At 42.2% G+C, this 25,576-nt stretch overlaps 1 protein-coding gene across 4 annotated transcripts in view; it reads left to right on the top strand.

Moving 5' to 3' along the window:
* NCAPG2 (non-SMC condensin II complex subunit G2) overlaps positions 1–25,576 on the top strand; it is a 145,590-nt gene that overhangs the window by 41,767 nt on the left and 78,247 nt on the right. For all 4 annotated transcript variants that reach the window (XR_005594363.1, XM_039525839.1, XM_039525840.1 and 1 more), the window contains 5 exons: positions 3,010–3,170; positions 7,019–7,153; positions 12,596–12,690; positions 15,159–15,228; positions 19,749–19,835. Coding sequence is in view for 3 of the 4 variants with exons in the window: in XM_039525839.1 (XP_039381773.1) it covers positions 3,010–3,170; positions 7,019–7,153; positions 12,596–12,690; positions 15,159–15,228; positions 19,749–19,835 (548 nt within the window). In the remaining variant the exon portion in view is untranslated. The remainder of the gene's footprint in view (positions 1–3,009; positions 3,171–7,018; positions 7,154–12,595; positions 12,691–15,158; positions 15,229–19,748; positions 19,836–25,576) is intronic.

Genomic DNA, 25,576 nt, shown 5'->3' with positions numbered 1-25,576 from the left:
CAGTTTAAATACATTGTTTCAAATCTTCATGTCCAACATTCTGTGGAACAGTTACCATCTCTAAATGGAAGAGGAGATGAAAGTCACTGTAATTTTTGCTCCTACTATTTAAGAAGTATCAGTATGTTATAAACATACAGGATTATTAGGCCTGAGGTGAGTCGGGGACGAGTCAAGGATTATGCTGATTTACATGGCATATTATCCTATGAGAGTGTCAAAATGCAAAATGAAGGATAAATTATTTCTACTCAAGCAGCAACAATTCTCCCTTTGCTGCTTTTGCCCGCTGTGGTGTGGTTTTGCAAATGAAGATTTTGTGCAGCCAGTGTCAATATGACACCTGTTTCCACTAGGCTATTTGTAGTGATGGAGAGGCAAGATTGTGAAGTCAGGACTTTAGGGTGGGAGTCACAAAGATACTTAAGTGCCTAAGTCTGGCCAGTTTTAGGCTCTACTGCGATTCACAACTCCCACTGAATTCTGTAGCCTCCTAAACTCACTTGGTGCCTAAATTTTCAGGGTACAAGTTTCCCTCAGTATCTATTTTCTACCTCTGGGCACATGCACTGCTGCCTAACTCTAGGAGTCGAGAGACACAAAATTATAGGGTTAGGAGAGACACAAAATTATAGGGTTAGGAGAGACTGTGAGGGTCATCTAGTCTAACTTCTTGCCAAGATGCAGGATTTGTGTCTAAACCATCCAAGACAGATGGCTATCCAATCTCCTTTTGAAAACCTTCAGCAAAGGAGCTTCCACAGCCTCCCTGGACAGCCTGTTCTATGTCTCCCACTTAAACCCCACAGTGATTCACAAACCACAGAAGATAGGTGTTTGCCCGCCTAAGTCATGTGCAGGGCTCAATCCGGTAGGTGTGCTCAGAGTCTGGCTACTGGATTGGGTCCCATTCACAATTTGTCTGGAGGTAGTGGTGAGGCCCACAGTATAGCTTTTAGCCTGGTTAGAGCACTCACTAGGAATGTGAGAGGGCTGGGTTCAGTTTTCCTCTCCTCTCCCAGAGGCGGGGAAGAACATTTGGACAGGGGTCTCCACCTCTCAGGAAAGTGCTCTAACTACTGAGCTATGGGATATTCTGATGCGGGACACCCTTAGTTTCTCCTGTTGAAGCCAGTCCACTGTGAATAAGTAATGAAAGAGTGATCTGGACAGGGGGAGAGAGAGAGAGAGACACTGTAGCCTGGGATATGGTAGATCCAGGAACCAGCCACCGTGTTCCAATGATTTTTTTTAATTATTTGTCCAAAGTGGAACAGCATCAGCAGGAGAGGTTGAAGGAGCCCCATGTCAGAATATCCCATAGCTAAGTAGTTAGAGCACTTTCCTGAGAGGTGGGAGGACCCCTGTTCAAATCCTTCTCCTCCTTTGGTAGAGGAGAGAGGGAAATGGAATATTTGTCTCCACATCCCAAGTCAGTGCTTTGACCACTGGGCTAAAGCTATAAGATGGACAACTCCTCCTTCCCCAGCTTAGGTGCCTACCTATGCCATTCTCACAAGAAACATCTAAGTCACCTAAGCTGCTTGACCACAGGATATGGGATCCCAGTTGTGAATCGCTGGTAGAGATAGTTGCTTCTCTGCAGCCTGGACTTATGTTCATATCTTCATGAGGGGTGGGGTTTAGAGCACACTCCCCTAGTCAGTATCTCCCATTGGATACCTTAGGTGACTTGCTGCCTAGTATGCTGGCTTTTGTGAATCCCATTGTATAAGGCATCTAGGCACTTAATGTAGGCTTTGTGAATCACTCTTGTTCCTGTTGTTTTTTAGGTGTCTAAAAGTTAGGTGTTGTGATGCTCAGCACCTAAATCCTTTTGTGAATCTAGCTGTTAGTGTATTGGTAGGCCAAGATCCTTGGGCCTACTGCTGCTCCTGTGGATCTGTGTCCTTAGCTTCTCAGTGACTCTCAGTCCTCTTTCCTCCCAGATACACACTGTTGCAGGTTCCACTTGTGAGACAACAATGTTGGGGAGATGCAGCTGGCCCAGGAGGAGAACATTCATACTAAGTGCTTCACTTTAATATGAAGGTGGTGATACTGGCTGAAGTTGTTAACTTGTCATGTTGTCGATATAGTACCACCACAGTTTTTACTCCATTAGAGTTATGGAGATTTTACCTAAAAATCAATAACATAGTATGGCCCACATAGTCTTCTGCAAAGTGGAACTGGTTAGTATTATTCAGTTTTTCCTTGAAGCCCTCCCTTCAGCAACCTGAGCATCAAAGTGAAATTAACAAGAATTAGCTTACACTCTGTTCATTTATGGAGCTGACCACCAACTGGAGTAAGGAAAGTTTTAGTATGTCATAATCTGACATTGCCCCTCTCTTATGAGCAGATAGCCACCAACTTCAGAATTAAAAAAAAAAAAAAAAAAAAAAGCAAGCATCTCTCCTTCACATAGATATAACTATTGCTCCAGTGACTCTTTGGTCAAGAATCAAGGTACCATCTGGAAATCAATGTATCACCACTTAATTGTGGTTTTCTAGTACATTTGTGTAAGTTAATATAGTGCTAAGTATACTGAGTGTTTGATTTTAGATTCTATGAGTGATTTTTTTTTAAAGTGTAGGGCATCTAGAATTCTAGCTGTGTGCTGGAAAAATTATAGGGATGGGGGTTATAATTTAGAGATGTGTCCAAAACTAAGCTGTGCATCTTCATCCCCAAAATCCTGTACAAAAATTCACTAGCTATCTCATGTGAGGTAGGTAATCTCTCTTATCTCTCTGTCACTATTAAAATGGGTGAATCTTATACAATTCAATTATTGCTGAGCCAGTATACTCTGACAAATAGCTTAGAGCTTAATAGAACCATTTATGTAAACCCAAACAACTTATTTTTCTGTTTGTGATTGGTTTTGTGGGCACCAACGTAGGACGAGCAGAACTTTGAGGTAGGCATCATAAGACAGATTCAACTTGCTAATAGGCTGCCGTGCCACAGGAGTTTGATTGTACTTTGCACTCGTTGTAGGTATTCTTTATGCATTATCTGAATCTGAAAAAGTCCTACAAGGTGCCATCCAGCAATTATGTGCTATGTGGTGGGAGAAAGGACTGGAAGGAAAACAACAACTGGGGAAAACAGCTTTTATTATGCTGCTAAGAAAAAGTCTGAAGAGCAAAACTGCTACGGTATGTTGAAGCTATGTGGATAACTTTATAATTATTATTGAATATCCCGAGTTCATATGTCTCTAAAATATCCTTCATTTTATTTGAGCTAATTGGTCTTCTCTGTCATAAAGGCCCCTAATGTAATTTATCCAGCATATGTTTAAGGCTTATTGAGTCTAAAGTGTCTCCAATGATACCTGTCTTGCAATTTGTGTTTTTAAATTGTTGTAATCCTGTGTAGAATGAATTTAAAACGTGAATCCTTTTTGAAAATGATATCACGTGATAAGTTAGCCCCTTCTTCTGCAACCTTTCCTGTCACTTCCTCCCCCCCCCAAAAAAAAAAATTAATGGTCAATATTTGTAGAGTGACTAATGATTTCGGGTGACTCAATTTTGGGCTGTCGTTCCTGAAAAATCTTAAAGGGGCTTTATTTTTCAGAGTACATGTGCTCAGCACTTCCCAGAAATTATCCTTTTTTAATTCATCCTCATGCTAGAAGAGCCTTTATTGTGCGATGTTACAGGGGCTGTCCCTCTGAGGGGTCAGGCACCCAGGCTCTGCTAAGGAGAGTGAGCCAATCTAGATCCACCTCTAGATTGGTAATGGGATAAGAACGGCCATGCTGGGTCAGACTAAAGGTCCATCTAGCCCAGTATCCCGTCTTCCAACAGTGGCCAGTGCCAGGTGTCCCAGAGGAAATGAACAGAACACATAATCATCAAATGATCCATCCCCTGTTGCCCATTTCCAGCTTCTGGCAAACAGGATACGGACATCACCCCTGTCCATTCTGGCTAATAGCCATTGATGGACCTATCCGCCATGAATTTATCTAGTTCTTTTTTGAGATGGGGCGACCACATCTGCACACAGTATTCAAGATATGGGCGTACCATGGATTTATATAGAGGCAATATAATACTTTTCTGTCTTGTAGAGGAGCGGACTCACCTCTGCGGCCCCTCCTGCTGGTGACTTCTGGGAATTAGCTCATTCCAGCTCTGGAGCGCTCTCTGCAGGCTGGTGATCTGCTTGTCCTCTGGCCCCCATGTCCCTCCCTTTATCTAGGGTGCTGCCCCCTGGCAGTAACCCCTTAGTCTTAGGGTCTCCCCTCCCCAGGGGACCCCCACCCACTATTTCCACCTCACCTCAGTATAAGGCTACTGCCGGTCATCGTCTAGCCCCACGCCCTGCTCCACTCAGGTATCCTCTCTCTAGCTTTCTGCAGCCAGGCCCTTCTCCCTCTACAGGCAGAGGGAGACTGTGTGGGCTTCTGGCCCAAAGCCTCTTACAGGGGCCAGCTGGGCCTGATTGGGGCTTGGTCACAGCTGAGCCTACCTTCCCTAATCAGCCCAGGCTTCTTGCCACAGCCCTCTCCTGGGCTGTTTTAAGCCCTTCAGGGCAGGAGCCCTTCAGGGGACCACCCTGCTACAGTCTTATTATCTATCCCTTTCTTAAAGATTCCCAACATTCTGTTTGCCTTTTTGACTACAGCTGCACATCGAGTGAGTGTTTTCAGAGAACTATCCACAATGACTCTGAGATCTTTCTTGAGTGATAACAGCTAATTTTATATGTATAGTTAGGATTATGCTTTCCAATATGCATTATTTTGCATTTATCAACATTGAATTTCAGCTACCATTTTGTTGCCCAGGCACCCAGTTTTCAGAGATCCTTTCGGAGCTCTTCGCAGTCTGCCTGGGACTTAACTACCTTGAGTAATTTTATATCTGCAAATTTTGCCACCTCACTGTTTACCCCTTTTTCCAGACCATTTATGAATATGTTGAATAAGACTTGTCCCAGTACAGTCTCTTGGGGGACACCACTATTTATCTCTCTCCATTCTGAAAACTGACCATTTATTCTTACCCTTTGTTTCCTATGTTTTAACCAGTTACCAATTCATGAGGACCTTCTCTCTTATCCCATGACCGCTTACTTTGTGTAAGAGCCTTTGGTGAGGGACTTTGTCAAAGGCTTTCTGAAAATCTAAGTACACTATATCCACTTGATCCCCCTCGTCCACATGCTTGTTGACCCCCTCAAAGAATTCTAGTAGATTGGTGAGACATGATTTTCCTTTACAAAACCACGTTGACTCTTCCCCCAAAAAATTATGTTCATTGATGTGTCTCTCAATTTTGTTCTTTACTATAGTTTCAACCAGTTTGCCCGGTACTGAAGTCAGACTTACCAGCCTGTAATTGCCCGGATCACGTCTGGAGCCCTTTTTAAAAAAAAATTGGCATCACATTAGCTATCCTCCAGTTATTTGGTACAGAAGCTGATTTAAATGATAGCTTACAGACTACAGTTAGTAGTTTTGCAGTTTCACATTTGAGTTCCTTCAGAACTCTTGGGTGAATACCATCTGGTCTTGGTGACTTATTACTGTTTAATTTATCAGTTTGTTCCAAAACCTCCTCTAATGACACCTCAATCTGGGACAGTTCCTCAGATTTGTCACCTAAAAACAATGGCTCAGGTTTAGGAATCTCCCTCTCATCCTCAGCCATGAAGACCAATGCAAAGAATGCATTTAGTTTCTCCGCAATCGCCTTATCTCCTTAAGTGCTCCTTTAGCATCTCGATTGTCCAGTGGCCCCACTGGTTCTTTAGCAGGCTTCCTGCTTCTGATGTCTTTTTTTTTTTTGCTATTACTTTTTTGAATCTTTGGCCTTCCCAATTATAGTTTTACATTTAATTTGCCAGAGTTTATGCTCCTTTCTATTTCTATTTCCCTCACTAGGATTTAACTTCCACTTTTAAAGGATGTCTTTTTGCCTCTTGTTGCTTCTTTTTACTTTGTTTAGCCACGGTGGCACTTTTTTGGTTTTCTTACTTTTTTTTTTTTTTTAAATTTGGGGTATACATTTAAGTTGAACCTCTATTATGTTGTCTTTCGGTAGCGGGGCATTAGTTAATTAGTGAAGGAACACCTGGGCTTTATGAAGAGCCAGAATACAGAGGAAGCTTCTGGGGAGAGAAACTACCCCAGAACACAGATTTCCGGAGGAGAGCTTACAAAGCTTCCTGGATAGGAAGGCCTAGGAGATTCCCTGAGTCATCAGGGGAGAGACTAGGCAGTGGAGAAGCCTGGGGAGTTACAGATGAGGGAGAAGGCTTGTTTACATACCATGTTTGGCAGTTGATTAAATAAACTAGACCCCAGAAGGGGCATTATTGACTGTATACAAGCCTCACTGAATTTATTGAAAGGCCACTAGGGGAAACTGAGGCAGAGACATAACTGCAGTTCCATACCCAATGTGCTCCAGAAGCATGTCCACTCCTTTTGCTTAGCTTTTCATTGCTGATGAACTATAATTCTTAGCTCCCAGCCTCAAATCTCATTTTTAATTGCTTGCTTTATTTCAGTTTGATTTCGATTAATTTTCTCGGACGATTTTTGTCCGAACTGTGTTTTCTAAAGCACTGTGCACGTCTGTGGCAATACTCAAGAAATTGTTTCCTCTATAGTCATTCTCATTTTTGTCATCTCCATCATTTTAATTGCTTCTGTCATGGTTCATCCCACCTCTGCAACATTATCTTGTTTCTTCCCCTTATCCTAGTCATCTTTGGTTTCTTTTCCTTGGCTTCCTCTTGGACTCTCAGATTCACTGCAAGCCTTTTTTCTGTGGTTATGCATGTTGTTTTAATTTGTTTCCATTTCCACGATATCAAGGAAATTAATGTTTTATGCAGTCTGAAAAAGTACCACTGCCTATATGATACAAGACTTGTTCAGGTCCTGAAACTGAAATGTGGTTGGTAAGAGAGCTCTTAGACAGCAAAGTCTAAAAGTGTAATTAGGTTTACTTTCACTATAGCATAACTGTGTTTCTTTTTTTAGGGTGCAGATATACTTCGTCTGTGGCATCTACACCAGACATTACTGTGTTTTGATTATGACCTCGAGGAGACTAATGAAGTAAAAGATTTGTTGCTTCAGTGCTTTATGAGTGTTAACCATATAAAAAAAGAAGAGGTAAACAGACATTTTTCCCACTATGCTTTTCCGTATGTTTTCAAATATTTTAAATGTTAGCTTCTTTTTGTGACATCATATTTGTGGAAGTACCAGTTCTTAACAAGTCATATAGTGGGCTTTAGACAGACAATTCACCACTTATTTCAGGTTATGGCGCTAAGAGCCAATGTGTAGTTTTTTTCCCCCCAAAGTGAATCTTTTGCGGGGGGGGGGGGCTTAGTAAAGACAACCAGATTTGGCCCTATCTGTTATCATGCAAATACACACGTTGTGAAACAGGCTTTCCGTTGACTTTTGTCTCCCTTAGCACAGACAAACCATTCTGTGCTTCAGGAATGTTGTCAAGAAAGGGAAAAAAACCACTCCAAAGTGAGTAACCTTCTTTAACTACAGTATAATTCTTACCCTCCTGATTCCATATCATGGCCCACTTTTGGAATTATGGAAGTATTATCAGTTTCTGCAAACTCAGATTTGTACTGCATTTGCAGACATCTTAAACCTGATCTCTTCTCAGGGAAGAATTGTTTTCAGCTGTAACTTTTTACTTTGGTCTGCACATTAGGGAATATAGAGGTCTATACATTACGCACCTTAGAATGCCATAGCACGGACTGAAACTGAGATATATATTAAGCCAATGGAGAAAGTACGGTAATGAACTAGTTTTATTCTGGATGAGGAGGAGAAGCTTTTTTTTTTTTTCCCCCCCTAACACTACAGCAAAAACAGATTCTAAATTTGTTACTGTCCCCTTGACTTAGTGCATTCAAAGGTATTGAAAAAGTCTGAGAACCATGCTTGCTTGGTCCCATCCTGTGCACAGTAACTAAATATAATTATATGAATTAAGGGTGGTAATAGCCATGTTAAATAATTTGTTTCTCTAGTTAGGTAGTTTCTGAATGATCTGGTTTACTTTAATATTGCCTATTTATATATGGACAATAGAAGCATTGAAAACTAGCTGTTGTACAAATGTGTAAATCTGCATTATCTATCTTTCAGCAACAAATCAACATGTATGCTTGTTTCTTCAGGTCTTGGGTTTTTTTTTAATAAGGTCTTTACTTGTTATTACAGACCTATTATTCCATAGACAAACCACAGTTCCAGTTTTCCTCAGGCTGAAATATTTTGACTATGGAACAAATCTGTGTTATCATTAAAAAAGACTTTAGAAAATCACTTATGAAAACCACTATGTGCAAACAGTTTCTCTGCCTTTTGAAAGAGAGTGCATTAATGTGGTTCTACACCTGACTTAAAATTTTTATTAAGGGGCTCTTAGAACCAGGTGAACTGTACAGTACCTGGAGAACTTAGCCTGAGCTTGTATATAGTATTTAGCATATTGGGTTCTTGATCTCCAGTTTGAGTCCCTAGGCACTACTACAGTACAAATAAATACTAAGTAATCCTTCAGTTACATTAGGCAATAAAAATGCTTAAGAATCTTACAACTTTTCTTAAACAATCACAATATCACTTAAATATATGCAATTTTTTTCTTTAGGAAACATTACCTGTGACCTTAAGTTCTTCGAGTGCTTGCTCATGTCCATTTCAGTGTAGGTGTGTGCTTGCCCCGAGCACCACCTCTGGAAAGTTTTTTCTCACAGTGGTATCTGTTGGGTCAACTCTGGTGCCCCCTGGAGTCACACCCTAATAGCACTGTTATATAGGGCCCTGCCGACCCTTCAGTTCCTTTTTACCACCCATGACAAGTCGCTGGAACTGCTGCTCATCCTTTTATTTTTTTATATATATATTTAGTACCTCTCTCAGTGGACTTCGCTGATTATCTGTAAATGCTTCTTTTTCTAGAGTTTGAGTTTGTTTGTTAGTAGCAGACACCGTTTAGTGGGGTTAGCCCTTTCCTAGCATCAGGGTAGGCCTCGGACCCCAGGGTTCAAGCCACGTGCATCATGCCATGAGCCGATGCTGGTTAGCGACCGATATTCCATCTGCCTCAAGTGTCTGGGGGGAGACACACATGCAGGAGCGTTGCAGGATTTGCAAGGGCTTTAGGCCCAGAACTAAGAAAGACAGAGACACTAGACTCAAGTTCCTCCTTATGGAGGCAATACTTGTCCCCTTTCCGAGCAGAGTCACGTTGACCCAACGCCGGGTACTTTGGCTTCAGTAAGAAGCACCCTGGCATTTCTAAGAGAGGGAGGTGCTGGAGAAGTGGAACGATGCTCTAGGAAGGACTCTGCATGTATGGCTCAGGACTCCCTTAGCACCGGAGATCAGCGTTGGTGCCGGAAGACAATTCCAGCATGGGACTCTTGGCATTGCTCTCCATTGCCGGTACCGAGAAAAATTGACTGGGACATTCCCCAACCCCCAAAGTCTGTGGGGCATCGAGATGCTGACAGTGTGTGACCTATGCTGGCCACTCAGAGATGCCAGTGATGCGTATGGTACCGTTGACTCTGGTCCCAGTAAGGGACAGTTGAGTCCAGCACCTTTGGACTCTTCACCAAAAGAGCCACTGGAGTTTGGCCCTGGCGCTACTATCCACGCTGGAGACATTTGAGGCAGCAAGGGAGTTACTGTCACTCCCGGTGTTGCCATCCCCTGCCATTCAGGAGCAGATAGTGGCAGTACCAGAAGCAAGGATGACCATGGTACCGAGATCTTAGGTGCTATCAAAGGGCAAGCTGGCCATGATGTCGCAGCACTGGTTTCTTCCCTCCCGGCACCGTTCTCCATGACCAGCCGGCACTGCTACGTTCTTGTCACCAAGAAGCAACTCCAGTTGGTGATGCCCAACAGCTGAGATGAGCCTGAGTATTCTGCCAACAGCCTGGCCACCAACCCAATGGCAGATGTCACTACAGTATCCATTCTGGAATCCCTGACCCTTTTCAGCCAGTCCAGGGTACACAGTCCAGGAGTCCTATCGGCATCGGAGTCAAGAGGTCCCGCACCATCTCTCTTGGAGCAAGAACCAGGCGTCGGTGCTGAGCCTGGTACCAAATTGCAAGACCCAGCCTCACGGGACCTAGCTGGTGCAGAGGGCAAGGAACAAGGCCCCTTATCAGTACAGGCGTCCTCTTCCACCTCTCCTGATGAGGCGGTGGCAGGGACAAATATAGCGCCTTCCCAGGATGACTATAGGGCGCACCAGGAGCACCTCCAGAGGGTGGCCCAGAACCTGGTTATCCAGGTGGAGGAGATCTCCGAATCTCCCATGCCCTGGTGGACATCTCAGCAGCTTCAAGACCATTGCTTTGAACAATGCCATTTTGGACCCCATCAAGGTCTTATGGCAGACCCCTGCATCCCTCCAACCCACTGTGAAGAGGATGGAGAAGAAGTACTTTGTCCCTCCGAAGGGGTATGAATTTCTGTACACCAGGAGTCAGCAATGTTTCAGAAGTGGTGTGCTAAGTCTTAATTTATTCACTCTAATTTAAGGTTTCACGTGCCAGTAATACATTTTAAACTTTTTAGAAGGTCTCTTTCTATAAGTCTATAATAGATAACTAAACTATTGTTGTATGTAAAGTAAATAAGGTTTTTAAAATGTTTAAGAAGCTTCATTTAAAATTAAATTAAAATGCAGAGTTCCCCAGATCGGTGGCCAGGACCCAGGCAGTGTGAGTTCCACTGAAAATCAGCTCGCGTGCCGGCTTCGGCATGCATGCCATAGGTTGCCTACCTCTGCTGTACACCCCTCTCCCCCACTACTGGGCTTGTTGGTGGTTTCAGTAGCAAATGAGCAGGAGTGTCAAGGTCAGCAAGGGCTGACTCCCAAGGCCAAAGATGCAAAAAAAAAAAAAAAAAATAGACCTTTTTGGCGGGAAGGTGTACTCTACACCTGACGGCCTCCAGCTCATGATTGCAAACCAGCAAGCACTCCTGAGCTGGTATGATTTCAACTCCTGGAGTGCAATGGCTAAATTCAAAAAGCTTTTGCCACACAAGTCCAGGGGCAAGTTCTCAGCCGTAGTTGAAGAGGGGAAATCAGTGGCTAAGGCGTCTCTTCAGGCAGCTTTGGACATGACAGACTCAGCAGCCCAATCCATGGCTTTGGCTGTGGTCACGAGAAGAAGCTCATGGCTTCAGTCCTTGGATTTGCCCTACGAGTTGCAGCAGACTGTGCAGGACCTTCTGTTTGAAGCCAAGTTGCTCTTTTTTTGGAGTAGACAGACTTGAAGCTGCATAGACTGAGAGACTCTAGAGCCACCGTGAAATCCATGGGATCGTATACACTAGCTTTTCCCAAGAAGCATTATAAGCCCCAACCAATGGCCCTGCTTCTTCCTGCCACAGTAGAGGCAGGACTACAGCAGGAGGAGTAAAGGCTGTAAGAGAAGGCCTCTGTCCCAGTCCTCATCTGCCCCAGTACTTCCCCCTACAAGACAATCATCAGGATCTAAGCAGGCTTTTTGATGGAATGACATTTTTCTGCTGTGCAGTTGTGCAGAATTTTCCCCAGGAGTAACACTCCTGGACTAGTGTGACCAGGGACAGCTGCTGCTGAGCCTGGTGTCCTACCCTGTGGCCAGAGCTGAAGGCTGTACAGCCACGCCAGAGAAACTTTCCACACAGGCCACTGGCTTCTGTGAGCAGCAGCCAGATGTGCGGCTGTTTTCACCTCTGCTGTTCCCAGTAGAGACCTGCAGCTCCTCGGATATCCGCTTTATATCTGCAGATATCCGCATCCGTAGATATAAAGTTTTGTAGCCGTTGCAGACAGAAGGAAAGGCCATCTATTCTCGGCCCAGAAAATTTCATCGTGGATCACTTCCTGTATCCACACATGCTATGACCTAGTGAAGGTCCCAGCTCCTCCTCTGACAGCCCATTCTACAAGAGCTCAAGTATCGGTGGTGGCATCGTGGCACAAGTTCTGATTCAGGACACCTGTAGAGTGGTAACACGGTCATCAGTCCACACTTTCGTGTCCCATTATGCCATCACCTAGCAAACTAGAGATGATGGGAGTTTCGGCCGAGCTGTTAGTGTGTCAATGAACTTCGAACCCTCCACCTGCTCAACTGCTTAGGGGTCGCTTACATTGGAATGTACGTGAGCAAGCACTTGAAGAAAAAATGGTTACTAACTTTCTGTAATTGTTGTTCTTTGAGAGTGTTGCTCATGTCCATTCCAAACTCCCTCGCCTGCACCTCTGTCGGAGTTAGCCAGCAAGAAGGAACTGAGGGGGTGGTTGGGCCCTATATACCACCAGTATGAGAGCACAACTCCAGGGGGTACTAGAGCTGACCCGAAAGACACCACTGGGAAAAACTTTTCAGTGGCAGTACTTGGGGTGAACACATACCTACATTGGAATGGAGATAAGGAACACGTTTCAAAGAACAACAGTTATGGAAGGCTAGTAACCGTTTTTTGCAGTTAACAACTTGAAATGGATCTTAAATTGATTCCTGATTTGGGCTTGTTTCCATTTTTTTTTCTTAACAGGGAAGAAGATTCCTTAGCTTTCTGTTGAGCTGGAATGTAAACTTCATTAAAATGATCCATGGGACTATTAAAAACCAGTTGCAGTGTTTTTCAAAGTATGTATCACAGTTACAGTGATTGCCATTATGAATGCTGGCCACCCTTTGCTTTCAGTTTTCAAAGATGGAACATCTAGCTTATGGATGAAATACACCTGAATGAAAAGATCAGGTTCTACAAATACAACGAGTAACTTCCATATTGCTTCAATAATTCTGTATCTTTATCTTGTCTATACAGTGGATGCTGCTTAATAGCAATCCTGATATTAACTTCTGGCTTATAGCAACCTTTTTACAGGAACGAATCCTGTTCCATTGACTTTAATGTTAATGGGATTCAAATATTGGCAACAGTCATGCCACTTTTTGACGTGTTCCATGGCTGCAGCCCTTACCTGTAGCCGGGAGGAGGAGCTGTGGGCCTGGCACTGCAGGAAGGAGGAACTGCAGCCTGGATAGCAGGACTTTCCATGGAAAGCAGGGGTACTGGGGGCCACATGACTGCACGGTACCTCTCTGCTCTCCAGCCTGTTCCCTGCCTTGTCTTTGTGGATCTGGGCTTTGCACATCCTAGAGCTTCCTTCCATGGCTATAGCTCTTCAAAAATCTGTCTGCTGGGCTGCAGCCAGCGAAGGAAATTCTGGGATGTGCCTTCCAAGGTTGCAGCCCAACAAACTTCCCTGTCCAGCTTGTAGCCTCCCCTCCCAGCCATAGGTATGTTTTCAGGGCTGCAGAAAAAGTACTATGTGCTTGGCTGCAGCCCCACAAACCTTCCTGTGGAGCTGCAGCCAGGGCAGGAAGTTTGGGATGTGCTAAGCACCAGCTGCAGATAGGTTTGCAGGGCTGCATCCAGGAAGGCATGTTCTAGTGCTTCCTTCCTTGGCTTCAGCTCTGCAAATCTGTGTTTTGCTTATTTGGCTGCCTTTTGATAATAGCAACTTCTTGCTGGAAACTGAGAGGTAGCTAATAAGTGGAATGTACTGTATAAAAAAGATGCATAGTACTTGTTTCATGTGGAGACTCCAATTGACTTCAGTAAGGTTGTGCATAGGAATCTGCCTCTGAGGAATGAGTTGTAGGATTGGCGCCCAAGGGCCTGATGTGTCGATGAAGAATGTTTTTTTTTTTAGTATTGATATTTTTTCTTTTTAGCTGACTAAAAACCCAAGAACTCTCATGTGTGTTACAAACTAATCAACTAATGTTGTATTAAACATATTGTGAACCTAACTATATCAATCAGTAGCAACAGGTGGTTTAGCTATGTACAGTTCAGAGTGAATGGGAGCCAAATGGCCAAAATGTCACAGAATCTCAAAATGTATGGATGTTTGTCAGCCAAACTAAATATTTTGAACCAGATGCTTTCATGTTGTCTCTTCATATTTTTAAACAATTTACAAAAACACACAGGCTTATTTGTACCTGTTTTGGTTTTAAATTTATCCATCCACAAAAAGGTTGACCCATGGCTTGTATCCATGGCTAGGTAGTGCATGCCAAGCTGGGGTGTGAATGTACAGCATGCTACATGTGTAGTAGGGAATTTTTTAGTAGGTCCGCACAGTCAGTTTAGTACATTGCAGGCTAGCATGCTGTACATGCACACCCCATCTTGCCATGTGCTAACTAGCCATGAAGACAACCCTCTGTCTTTGTGTTAGACAACATATAAATATACAATGGGGCACCAGTCCTGATTGGATTACTACAATTAAATATATTGCAGAATATGAAAAACTAGCACAGGTCCTCTGGATAGGGACAGAATTGTATTTGCCTAATTGGAAGAATTCATCTGGCTTGATAAATTACTAATCGTGTAGCATTTTACTGTTATGGTACCAGTTTAGAGATTTGCAGAGATTAATTGCCAAATTGTTCAGTAAAGATACCAAATTATTCTTTTTAAGTAAAAATAATCTGCATAATGCTTCTGATTTAGAACTGTTGTCTTTTTCAGATTTGTTTTTTAAATAATTTAAAGCACTCGAGAGTCAGTGCAAGTATTTTATTCTATATAAATACGTCAGTTCTCTCACTTCTGAAATGTGCAAATACTATTATGCTTAGCTCTTTTGGTTGTAGTTCTTATTTCATTAATATAAGATTACAGCATGTATGCTGCCAAAGGAGACTGCACAATACTGTGCAACATCACTGTATTGCATATATTGGAATGTAAACATACCTGTATCTTTTTTTTTTAAAGATGAGGTAATATATAATACCTGCAATAATATTCAGTAGGTGCTTGGTTTTCTCTTTAAAATATATAAAATTTTAATGGAGGTTTCCTTTGAAATCTGTAACTGAGTAAACTTTATATTCTTCTGTTGGTGTATTATTTACTAAAATAGTTTTCAAGTTTTTGCTGGTATTAAAAACAGTGCTAAGAGAGAATGTGTAATACCCTCAATATCCTTTGCCACTCAACACCGACAAACATTAACTTTTTATAAAATATTTACTGTAAAGATGGTATAAAATTTGATATTTCTTCTCTTAATTTGTTAACATAGATCTCTGATGGCATATGTTGCAGAAATTTATTTCAGGGCTTGGAAGAAGGCTTCAGGAGAGATATTAGAGGTATATACTCTGCTTTGAACTTGCTATTAAGATTAGTTCATCTAAAGATTCTTTGAAATTGATCCAGTTAAAAGGTTCAGAATTATTTTTTCCTTTTGACAGTTGTATAGCTCTGTACGCACCTTTATACAACATTTCTTCCTTCAGTTTGGCCTCTAGATTTGATGCCTTATTTGGGAGAGCAGTTTTCAACAAACATTCCTCTGACCCATCTCCTGAGCACAACTGCTGCTTAATCTCCTGTCTTGAGAAGTAATACTGGAAGGAGAAAGATCAAAGAACTATAATGGCTGAATTAATCATCCTAATTGCCCATTTAGATTCAAATAGCATGTCTGTCTTCTCTACCTTTTTCAATCTTTTGTGGAATATTCCTGATTTAGTGGAAGAAACTGAAGGCCATCACCCCTTTTATATTGTGGAGTTATAGCGTTGAGTAGTGGCTGAGTATGCACATTTGTCCTGAAGGGTAGTGCTTGCTAGAAGCTTTAAAGTTTACATGCTTAAGGTGCATTTCTTATGTGTTCGTTCGCTCGCTTGCTCTTTTCTTCTTTTAAGACACTATGGTAAGAACTAGGTTTAAGATACTTTAGTATTATAGCCTTTCTGAAATAAAGCTTAACCTTTAGCTGTAGATATTTCTGACAAGCTTTGTAATATTTCTCTGCAACATTTTGGAGTTCCTCTGTTTTTGATAAGTAAATATAATGTAGGTAACAGATGTAGGCAGTTAGTATTTTTAAATTTTAAAGTGATTTTTTTATATGAAGCTTGTGAAAGAAGGAAATAACTTAAGGTTGCATGGGTAACATTAATTTCAGCATTTCCTAACTTTTGCATGCTTGACTTTGCAATCTTAGCATTCACTTTATTGTAGTTTCATGTTTTTTTGTTTTTTTTAAAAAAAGCAAACACACATTTTATCAATTTGAACTGTATTGCCATTCACTTAGTTCTTAAACAAGGTTAGAATCTTTTAGATACACCGCATAAATCTTTGCCACTTGAGCTAACATAATAACTGACAGCAGTTGTAGGTTGTCATCCTCCATTAGAATGGAGGTAAGGCACAGTGGGTTTAGCATCTGTTTGCTGACAAGTGTAGAATGTTAAGACTCAGAAATCTTGGTTCAATTGCAGGTTCTGAGGGAAGGTGTACTAGACCCTTCTTCCTCTGTTCTTTCCAGACTTTCCTTGACCTCTTGTCCCAGTCTTAGTCTCTCCCTCAGTCTTCCCCCACTCCCCAACCTTGCCATTACCACAGGCTCAGTTCCTCTCCTTCCTTCTCATTACCTGGGCACCAACAGGGGGAGCATTGGGCATGCACAAGTGTCTGTGCTCTCTCTTCCTATGCTCAGCACCACGGCAACCCTGGACAGCTGAAAGGAACAACTGCAGGGAAAGTTGACCCCTCCAGTCCTGAACTTGAGCATGCTTAGTGTAGACAGTTATCAGAGAATCTGCCAAACTCTAATAAGTCTCTACTGAACACCTCTGAACTGAGAAATTGAGAGGCCTGTAATTTTGGCCAAATTTGGACAGATTTTCAAGGGGACAGCAAACAGCACATCCTTGATACCTGACCACTGTCCTAGCTAAATTTCAAGTCCCTGCTCTAAAGCATGGAGATATTTTATATCCCTAACCTTGTTCTGAGAAATGGCTGAACAATTTTTGATGAAACACAAAAAAAATTAATGCAAGAGAGGCATGGAAAAATTTAGCTCAAAATAGTTAGCTATAAGTAGGGCCCTTCGTTTTTGGGTTTTATTTATTTTTTCCTGGGAATTTATCAGTGTTTATTACTACAACCACAAAACAGGTGAAAATCAGTGGAAAAAACTATTAAATTTTTTTCTGGGTTCTATCAAGGTTTATTTTGGTGGACGGAAGAACAGGGAAAGAAGTATTCTCAGTAGAGCAGGGGTTCTCAAAATGTGGGTTGGGACTCCAAAGGGCTGGCTTAGACTTGCTTGGGCCCAGGGCTGAAGCCCAAGCCCCACAACCTGGGGCCGAAGCCAAAGCCTGAAGGCTTCAGCCCTGAATGGTGGGGCTCAGGTTACAGGCCCCCTGCCTGGGGCTGAATCCCTTGGGCTTCAGCTTTGGCCCTCCCTCCCCCCCCCGGAGCAGTGGGGCTCAGGCTTTGGTCCCCCCTCCTGGGGTTATGTAGTAATTTTTGTTGTCAGAAGGGGGTCGTGGTGCAATGAAGTTTGGGAACCCGTGCAGTAGATTAATGCTTTGATGAATGGACGTCAGTGTGGCTTGCTGAAGAACTAAAACTACTGAAAACAATGCCACCTCTGAGTTTAAGAAAACAATAAACCTCTAATCCCCAAATCAAATGAAAAGTTTTAATAGTTTACTGTTGTAGACTTAGAATTATTAGACTTTAAATATTTACGGTTAATACTTGAGCCACACCATTTGCAGCAGATACATTCAGTTTCGTCCTTTTCTCCTGTTTTTTTTAACTTTTGAATACTTTCTTGTCTTCTGAAACACATTCTGATACAGATTTTCAGTTTCTTCCTATTTTAGTGTCAGATCTTTAAACCGTTATCTATAGGGTTGTGGATTAATTGCAGTTAATTCAAGAGATTAACTAAAAAAATAATCACAATCACACTGTTAAACAAGACCAATTAAAATTTATAAAATATTTTTTGATGTTTTTCTACATTTTCAAGTATATCTATTTCAATTACAACACAGAATACAAAGTGTACAGTGCTCATACAAGTACTGCAATGCAATCTCTTTATCACAAAAGTGCAACTTAAAAATGTAATTTTTTGTTACATAACTGCACTCAAAAACAAGTCCACTCAGTCCTACTTCTTATTCAACCAAGGCAAGTTCGTTTACATTTACGGGAGATAATGCTGCCCGCTTCTTAATTACAATATCACCTGAAAGTGAGAACAGGCGTTCGCATGGCACTGTTGTAGCTGGCATAAAATATTATATGCCAGATATGCTAAAGATTCATATGCCTCTTCGTGCTTTGGCCATTGTTCCAGAGGACATACTTCCATGCTGAGGACTCGCATTTTTTTTTAGAAAAAAAGAAATGTTAATGAAATTTGTGATTGAACTTCTTGGGGGAGAATTGTATGTCTCCTGCTGTGCTTTATCCACATTCTGCCATATATTTCATGTTATAGCAGTCTCGGATGATGACCCAGCACATGTTTGTTTTGATAACACTTTCACTGGAAATTTGACAAAATGCAAAGAAGATACCAATGTGAGATTTCTAAAGGTAGCTGCAGCACTCGACCCAGGATTTAAGAATCTGAAGTGCCTTCCAAAATCTGAGAGTGTTGAGGTGTGGAACTTGCTTTCAGAAGTTTTAGAAGAGCAGCACTCTGATGCAGAAACTACAGAACCCAAACCACCAAGAAAGAAATTCAACCTTCTGTTGGTAGCATCTGATGATGACAATAAACATGCATCGGTCCGCACCGCTTTGGATTGTTATCGATCAAAACCCATCATCAGAATGGACGCATGTCCTCTGGAATGGTGGTTGAAGCATGAAGGGACATATGAATCTTTAGTGCATCTGGCATGTAAATAACTTGCGACGCCAGCTAGAATAGTGCCATGCAAATGCCTGTTCTCACTTTCAGGTGACATAAACAAGAAGCGGGCAGCACTATCTTGTTTGTCTGAGCGATTGGCGGAACAAGAAATCAGGACTGATTGGACTTGTAGGCTCTAAAGATTTATATTGTTTTATTTTTGAATGCAGGGTTTTTTTGTACATAGTTCTACATTTGTAAGTTCAACTTTCATGATAAAAAATTGCACGAGGGTACTTGTATTAGGTGAATTGAAAAATACTATTTATTTTGTTTTTTACAGTACAAATAATTGCAATAAAAATAAATATAAAATGAGCAATATACACTTTGTATTTTGTGTTGTAATTGAAATCAGTGTATTTGAAAATGTAGAAAACATCCAGAATATTTAAATAAGTGGTATTCTATTGTTTAACAATGTGATTAATCTCGATTATTTTTTTTAAATCACTTGACAGCCCTAGTTATCTGCTAACAGCTTGAAATGTGTACGTGGTGGGTGTGAGATTCATCAGTATATTCCGATGCTCATGTACTTCAAATTTGCATGTTTGATTATTTATTGAGTGCATCTTGTAGTCTAATATACCCTTACTTCAACAGGCAGCTTTGCATATACACACAGACTACTATATTATTGTAATAAATATATCTCATGCAATATATTGTATTTTCCTAATAAAACAAGTTATTTTTATGTATCTGAATGATACAAAAGTAGGGTGAAAATTGGGGAAAAAATGAATAATGGTTTTGTAAAACCCGGGATTTTTTCAATAAAAATCAGTTTAAACTGAAAACAGAGGGGCTTAGCTATAAGCATCTGAAAACAGTATGACAATGTAAAGTATCAAGCAACCTTAAGTAAATCACTGTCGGTGCTGCCTATAATCTTGTGTGTTAACTGTCATTTGTAATGCATTTTTACTTTAGATTCTTGAGCATAATTGTATTCAGGATTTCATGCATCATGGAATTCATCTTCCTAGGAGTTCTCCAGTGCATCCTAAAGTGAGAGAGGTATGTTATTGTCAAACATGACATACAGTACTAGCACAATGTGTTCTTTTAAAGTCCTTTTCAAAATCAGATTACTGTAATATGAGAATATTCTGTTTGTCTTAAGTATATCTATGTTAAGAATAGTGTACCGATTCTGAAAATCTATTAATTTGTTTTAGTTAATTGGAAATATTGGCAATCTGAATAAGTTAAAGGAGCACTTACATAGTTTAAGTACAAATTTAAGTTGTGTTCAAGATCAAAAAATAGAAGGAGGGATTTTGCACAATTTAATAAAAATTTATGTTCAATTTCATTATATTAAAATAAAATCTGTTAAAAGGTTTTTGTTTGTACTTGTATGCTTCCTTGCACTGTTTGCAACCTAAGCATTGTATCTTATGTAAAAGCACAGTGAACTTGACTAGAAATTGTCACACTGCCAATTTATTTTAAAATGAGTGAAATGAAAAGGTAGACAATAGAGATGGTTAAAAATTAGCTTTTGAAGTTCATTATTCAATGTTGCATTAGTATCATAGGTATGAAGTTTTTACCCCCAATGACTTTACGCCCATTAGTGTCCCCTGTGTTTTAAAATTAGGTTGTCAGCAGTGCCCATCGCATGTAAACTGTTTTCAAGAAGTCAGCTTTAAAAACAATTAGTTCTCAACTGAATGCTAATATAACTTTTTAAATGCTTCTTTTTCCATTAGTTTAGGACAGAGGTGGGTAAGCGGCCCGTGGGCCATGCGGGAACATATAATCAGGAGATAGATAGATCGATATATCGATAGATAGATAGATATAGATATAGGAGTACTGTCAGGATAGGTTGTAGATCTTTGATGATGCGCTGGAAAGGTTTTAGTTGGGGGCTGAAGGTAACGGCTAGTGGTGTTCTGTTAATAACTAAAACCTCTCCAGCGCATCATCAAAGATCTACAACCTATCCTGAGAGTACTCCTGTTCCTTTTGCGGATACAGACTAACACGGCTGGTACTCTGAAACCTGCCATGCTTTTGGTTTTTGACATACAGCAGTGCCTGTTGCTTTCAATATTTTAATTTTATATAAATTGGAAGAATTCAGTTCTTAACTTCTTCACTCTTTAGACTATTGTATGTTTCAGAATAGGCTTTAATTCTTGAAATATTTTGGTGATGTCTCCATTTTCAATCTATTAGGAATCAATGTTTTGATTGTTTGGATCTATCTCATGGCAGAGACTTGGGAGATGAAGGCATGCAATTATGTAGTAATCTTATTATTCAGTGTACAATAAGATTTCAGTGAGCATTTCATAATAAACCTTTGATATCTGGGAAGGATAGTTTTGTTCCCTAAGTGATCTGCACATATTTAAAAATAATGATTACAGGAACTGTTTCTCGTATTTTGTAGAGGCTTCAGTCTACTGCAGGCATCTATGAAATGATTTAAATAACTTCTGTTTTTTAAAACGTGCATTTAAATTGGATTGAGGCTTTTTAAAACTAATTTTAAAATTTGCAAATTTATTTTTTGCAATTTTAGATCGCAAAATTTATAGTGATCTAAATTTATAAGTGCTCTTTGTACTAGTTGGTAGGATATCTTATTTCAATATTATAAAATCATGATAGCCAAAAAACAAATATTGAAAATTAAGGACTTGTTCCTGCAGCACTTAAGCAAATATATAACTTTACTCACATGAGTAATGCAACTGTCTTCAATATGTTTACTTGTGTATATAGTATTAAGCACAAATATTTGCAGCATCAGCGGCTATAATTGTTTTTATAAAGATATATTCCCTTAATGACAAAAGGACAATGAAAAGCTATGTAAACTTTCAGTACAGTAACTCCTCACTTAATGTTATCCCGGTTAACGTTGTTACATCGCTGGTCTATTAGACAACATACTCATTTAAAGTTGTGCAATGTTTGTTTATAACATTTTTGGCTGTGGGGGCTTGGAACCAGGGTGAGCCAGCAGCCAACCCTATCAGCTTCCTTCCTCTCCCCTCCTCCTCAGCACCTCCTGCCCTCTGGCAGCAACTCCCCCCTCCTTCCCCGTGCCTCTCACCTGCAGCAGTCGCTGTTTCATGGCTTTCAGGAGGCTCCAGGAGGGAGGAGCAAGGAGGCGGCACGCAGCGCCCCCCCACCGGCTCCCCAGAGCCTCCTGAATGCAGCAAAACGGCTGATTGCCGCGGGTGGGAGGCACACAGCTTTCCCCTTTCTTCCCGGCACCTCCCACCCTCAGCAATCATCTGTTTTGCGGCATTCAGGAGGCTGCGGGGAGGGGGGAGTGAGGACATGCTGTGCTCAGCGGGAAGGGGTGGATCAGGGGCAGGAAGAGGCAGAGTGGGGCCTCGGGGGAAGGGGTGGAGTGGGGGTAGGCCTGGGGCAGAGCTGGGGGTTGAGGCCTCCTCCTCCCCCCGGCACTTTGGAAAGAACAGCAAGAGGAGCAGCCAGATGATCCACCCTTCTTCGAGTACTGTCCCTGTGGGTGCTTCACTTCACATGACAGAGCGTCTTGGTGCTGTTGATCGGAGGCTTTTCATAGCAGTGCTCGGTCAGACCACATGCGTGCTCCTGTATGTCTCGTTGAGCGCGCGTGCGCGGCCTGCCCCCTTCAGTTCCTTCTCAACCGTCTTTGGCTGAAGACGGAGCTCTCCGTAGTGCAGCAGCCCTTTCTACCTGGAGTTTAAAAAAAAAATAGAAATTAGTAGTTGTTTTCTTTACTGAAGTTTTCATAGTTAGCTTGTTTTTAAAAAAAAAAAAATTTATTCTTTGCTTTGTTAGTTTTCTCTAGTTCATAGTTACCCCCTTAGGCCACGAACATTAACGTTAAGGACTATGCCAGGTTACCCTGGCTTTAAGAGATGTGGCTCATGCCATGAGGCAATGCCTAGATCTGATGGTCACTCTCACTGTGGGAGGTGCCTGGGATGTCTATTCCTTCTAAGTGCATTCATTGCAGCAACTCAAAGGCACAAGTCTACCGAAACCGGGACCTCCACCCGAAGATGATCCTAATGAAGAAATCTCTTCTACCAGGGTCAGACAAGGACGACCACAGGTCCTCCGGAAAGTGCTCACCAGTGTGGTCTGAACCATCAAGGAGCACGGCTCCATCCTCCTCAGAAAAGAGGAAGAGAGCCTCGACCTCTGCGCAGCAGGAATCATAGAAAAAGAAACAGTCCCCTGCATGGTCTCTACCTCTGGTGCTGCTGGCTAAGAGTGAGTTCATATGACTCTCCCGGCACCTCTGGCACCAGCCGTGCTGCAGAGCCGAAAGACAAAAGGAGGAGTCAAGACATAAACCGCCACATGTCTTCTCCATGGCACCAACAACTGTGCTGGCACTGACCATGCCGCTGGCCCCGGTACTGTCCACATCGTTACCATCGACATCTACCTTGGCATGGACATCAGGGCCGGCACCACCAAGGACCCGGCACCGACCAAATCGAACCACAAGCCTTCTGGTAGACAAAGCGATTTGAAGGTACCGACACCATTGGTATCACAACACTTCCTCACGCACGCTGACATCGCCATGTCATCACTACCACGGTCACCCTTTTTCGGCACCTACAACTATTAGGGCACATGGCTGCCACCACATATGTGGTAAAGCACGCCAGGCTACACATGTGGTGCCTTCAAAGCTGGCTGAACTCAGTGTACAGACCCACCAAACACAACATACATAGACTAGTCAAACCACCCCCAAGGTCCTGGATTCTTTCAGATGGTAGGCGACATCAGCAAATCTAACGACAGGTATTCCCTTCCAGCAAACCCCAACCTCAGTACTGATCACAACAGACACCTCTCTATTGGGTTGAGGAGCATACTTAGACCACCACACAGCACAAAGCAAGTGGTCACCAGCCGAAACATACCTCCACATAAATCTCCTGGAAGTCAGAGCAGTGAGAAATGCCTGCCATCACTTCCTCCCTCTAATAAGGAACAGATCCATCCGAGACATGACAGACGACGTAGCATGCATGTTCTACATCAACAGACAAGGGGGAAGGGAGTGATCCCACTCCCTCTGCACTGAAGTCATGATGCTATGGAGCTGGTGCATCTGCTACAATATAGACATCTCAGCCTCTTATATTCCTGGATGCCAAAACACCACCACAGACACCCTCATCAGAAACTTCTCATGGGAACACGAATGGGAAATGAACCCCACAACCCTCCACAGAATATTCAGACATTTGGGATTCCCTTCCATTGACTTATTTGCCATGTCCCAGAACAATAAATGCATCCAGTTCTGTTCCAGAGCAGGACTTGGCCCCCGATCCTTAGGGAATGTCTTTCTAATCTGGAGGGACACCTCACTTATGTATGTGCTCCCACCAATACCTGTACTCCACAGAGTCCTACGCAAAATACAGGAAGACAACGCCACAATCATTCTGATTGCCCCAGCGTGGCCCAGACCCTTACCTGTTAGGTCTGTCGATCCGTCCGCCACATACTCCCCCGGTAACACAAGACCTTCTGTCGCAGGACAATGGACAAGCCCTACATCCACAACTAGAGAAGCTTCACCTGAAAGCATGGTTCCACGAATGCAAGCTAACCTGTTCAGAACAAGTGAAAAATATTTTACTAAACAGCAGATGCAAATCTACACACACTACTTACCTGCAGCAATGGAAGCGTTTCTGCATGTGGTGTTCAAACAGATCGCTACATGTACCGCACCATTACTGACAGTACTAGATTATTTGGTCGAATTGAAGAATTCAGGACTATCACTAAGCTCTATCAAAGTTTGCCACTCAGCGATTAATACTTTCTATGACAAAATCGAGGGTTTTCAGTTTTCACACACCCTATTACAAAGCGCTTCATGGGTTGGTCTACAAAACCACTATCTGGAAGTACATTCTCCCATCCCCACGTGGGACCTGAACTTAGTACTCAAGGACCTCATGAGACCTCCATTTGAACCAATGGATACTTGCTCCTTACTTCACCTGTTCATGAAGGTGGCTTTCCTAGTTGCCGCTACCTCCACTAGACGAGTTAGCGAGATGAGTGCACTAATGGCCAACCCACCCTACACCCTCTTCTTTTAAGGACCAGGTCATGTTATGACCCCATCCAAAATTTCTCCCCAAAGTGTCATCAACTTTCCATATCAACCAACCCATTCACCTTTCCACATTCTATCCTAAACCACGCACATGCTCACAGAATGCAGCACTACACCCCCTAGATGTCAGACGGGCAATAGCCTTTTACCTGGATAGGAGGAGATCTTTCCGAAAATCACCGAGATTTTGTCTTGACAATGAAATGATCCAAAGGATCAGCAATATCCAAACGACGACTTTCGAAATGGTTATCAAACTGGATTTGTCTGTTACGAAACAAGGGAAATAGAACCCCCTACAGGCATCAGATCCCATTTCACACGTGCCATGGCAACTTCCGTGGCCTTTCTTCACAATGTACCCATTTCAGAAATTTGCAAAGCTGCCACTTGGGCATCATAACATATCTTTTACCAATCAGTACGCCATTACACAATTCTCCAGGGATGATGCCATACTAGTCCTCTCTACTTCAGTCAGCCATGTACCTCCAAAGTCGTCGTCCCCCACCCTCCCCCATCCATGATGGGTACATTGACCTGTAGTGCAGCACCCACAGGGACAGCACTCGAAAAAGAGAGGGTTAATTACCTTGTGCAGAACTGAGGTTCTTTGAGATGTGTCCCCCTGTGGGTGCTCCAC

The sequence above is a fragment of the Mauremys reevesii genome, linkage group 2 (genome assembly GCF_016161935.1).
Source record: "Mauremys reevesii isolate NIE-2019 linkage group 2, ASM1616193v1, whole genome shotgun sequence".
Lineage (NCBI taxonomy): Eukaryota > Metazoa > Chordata > Testudines > Geoemydidae > Mauremys > Mauremys reevesii.
This window is presented reverse-complemented; position numbering and strand designations above follow the sequence as displayed.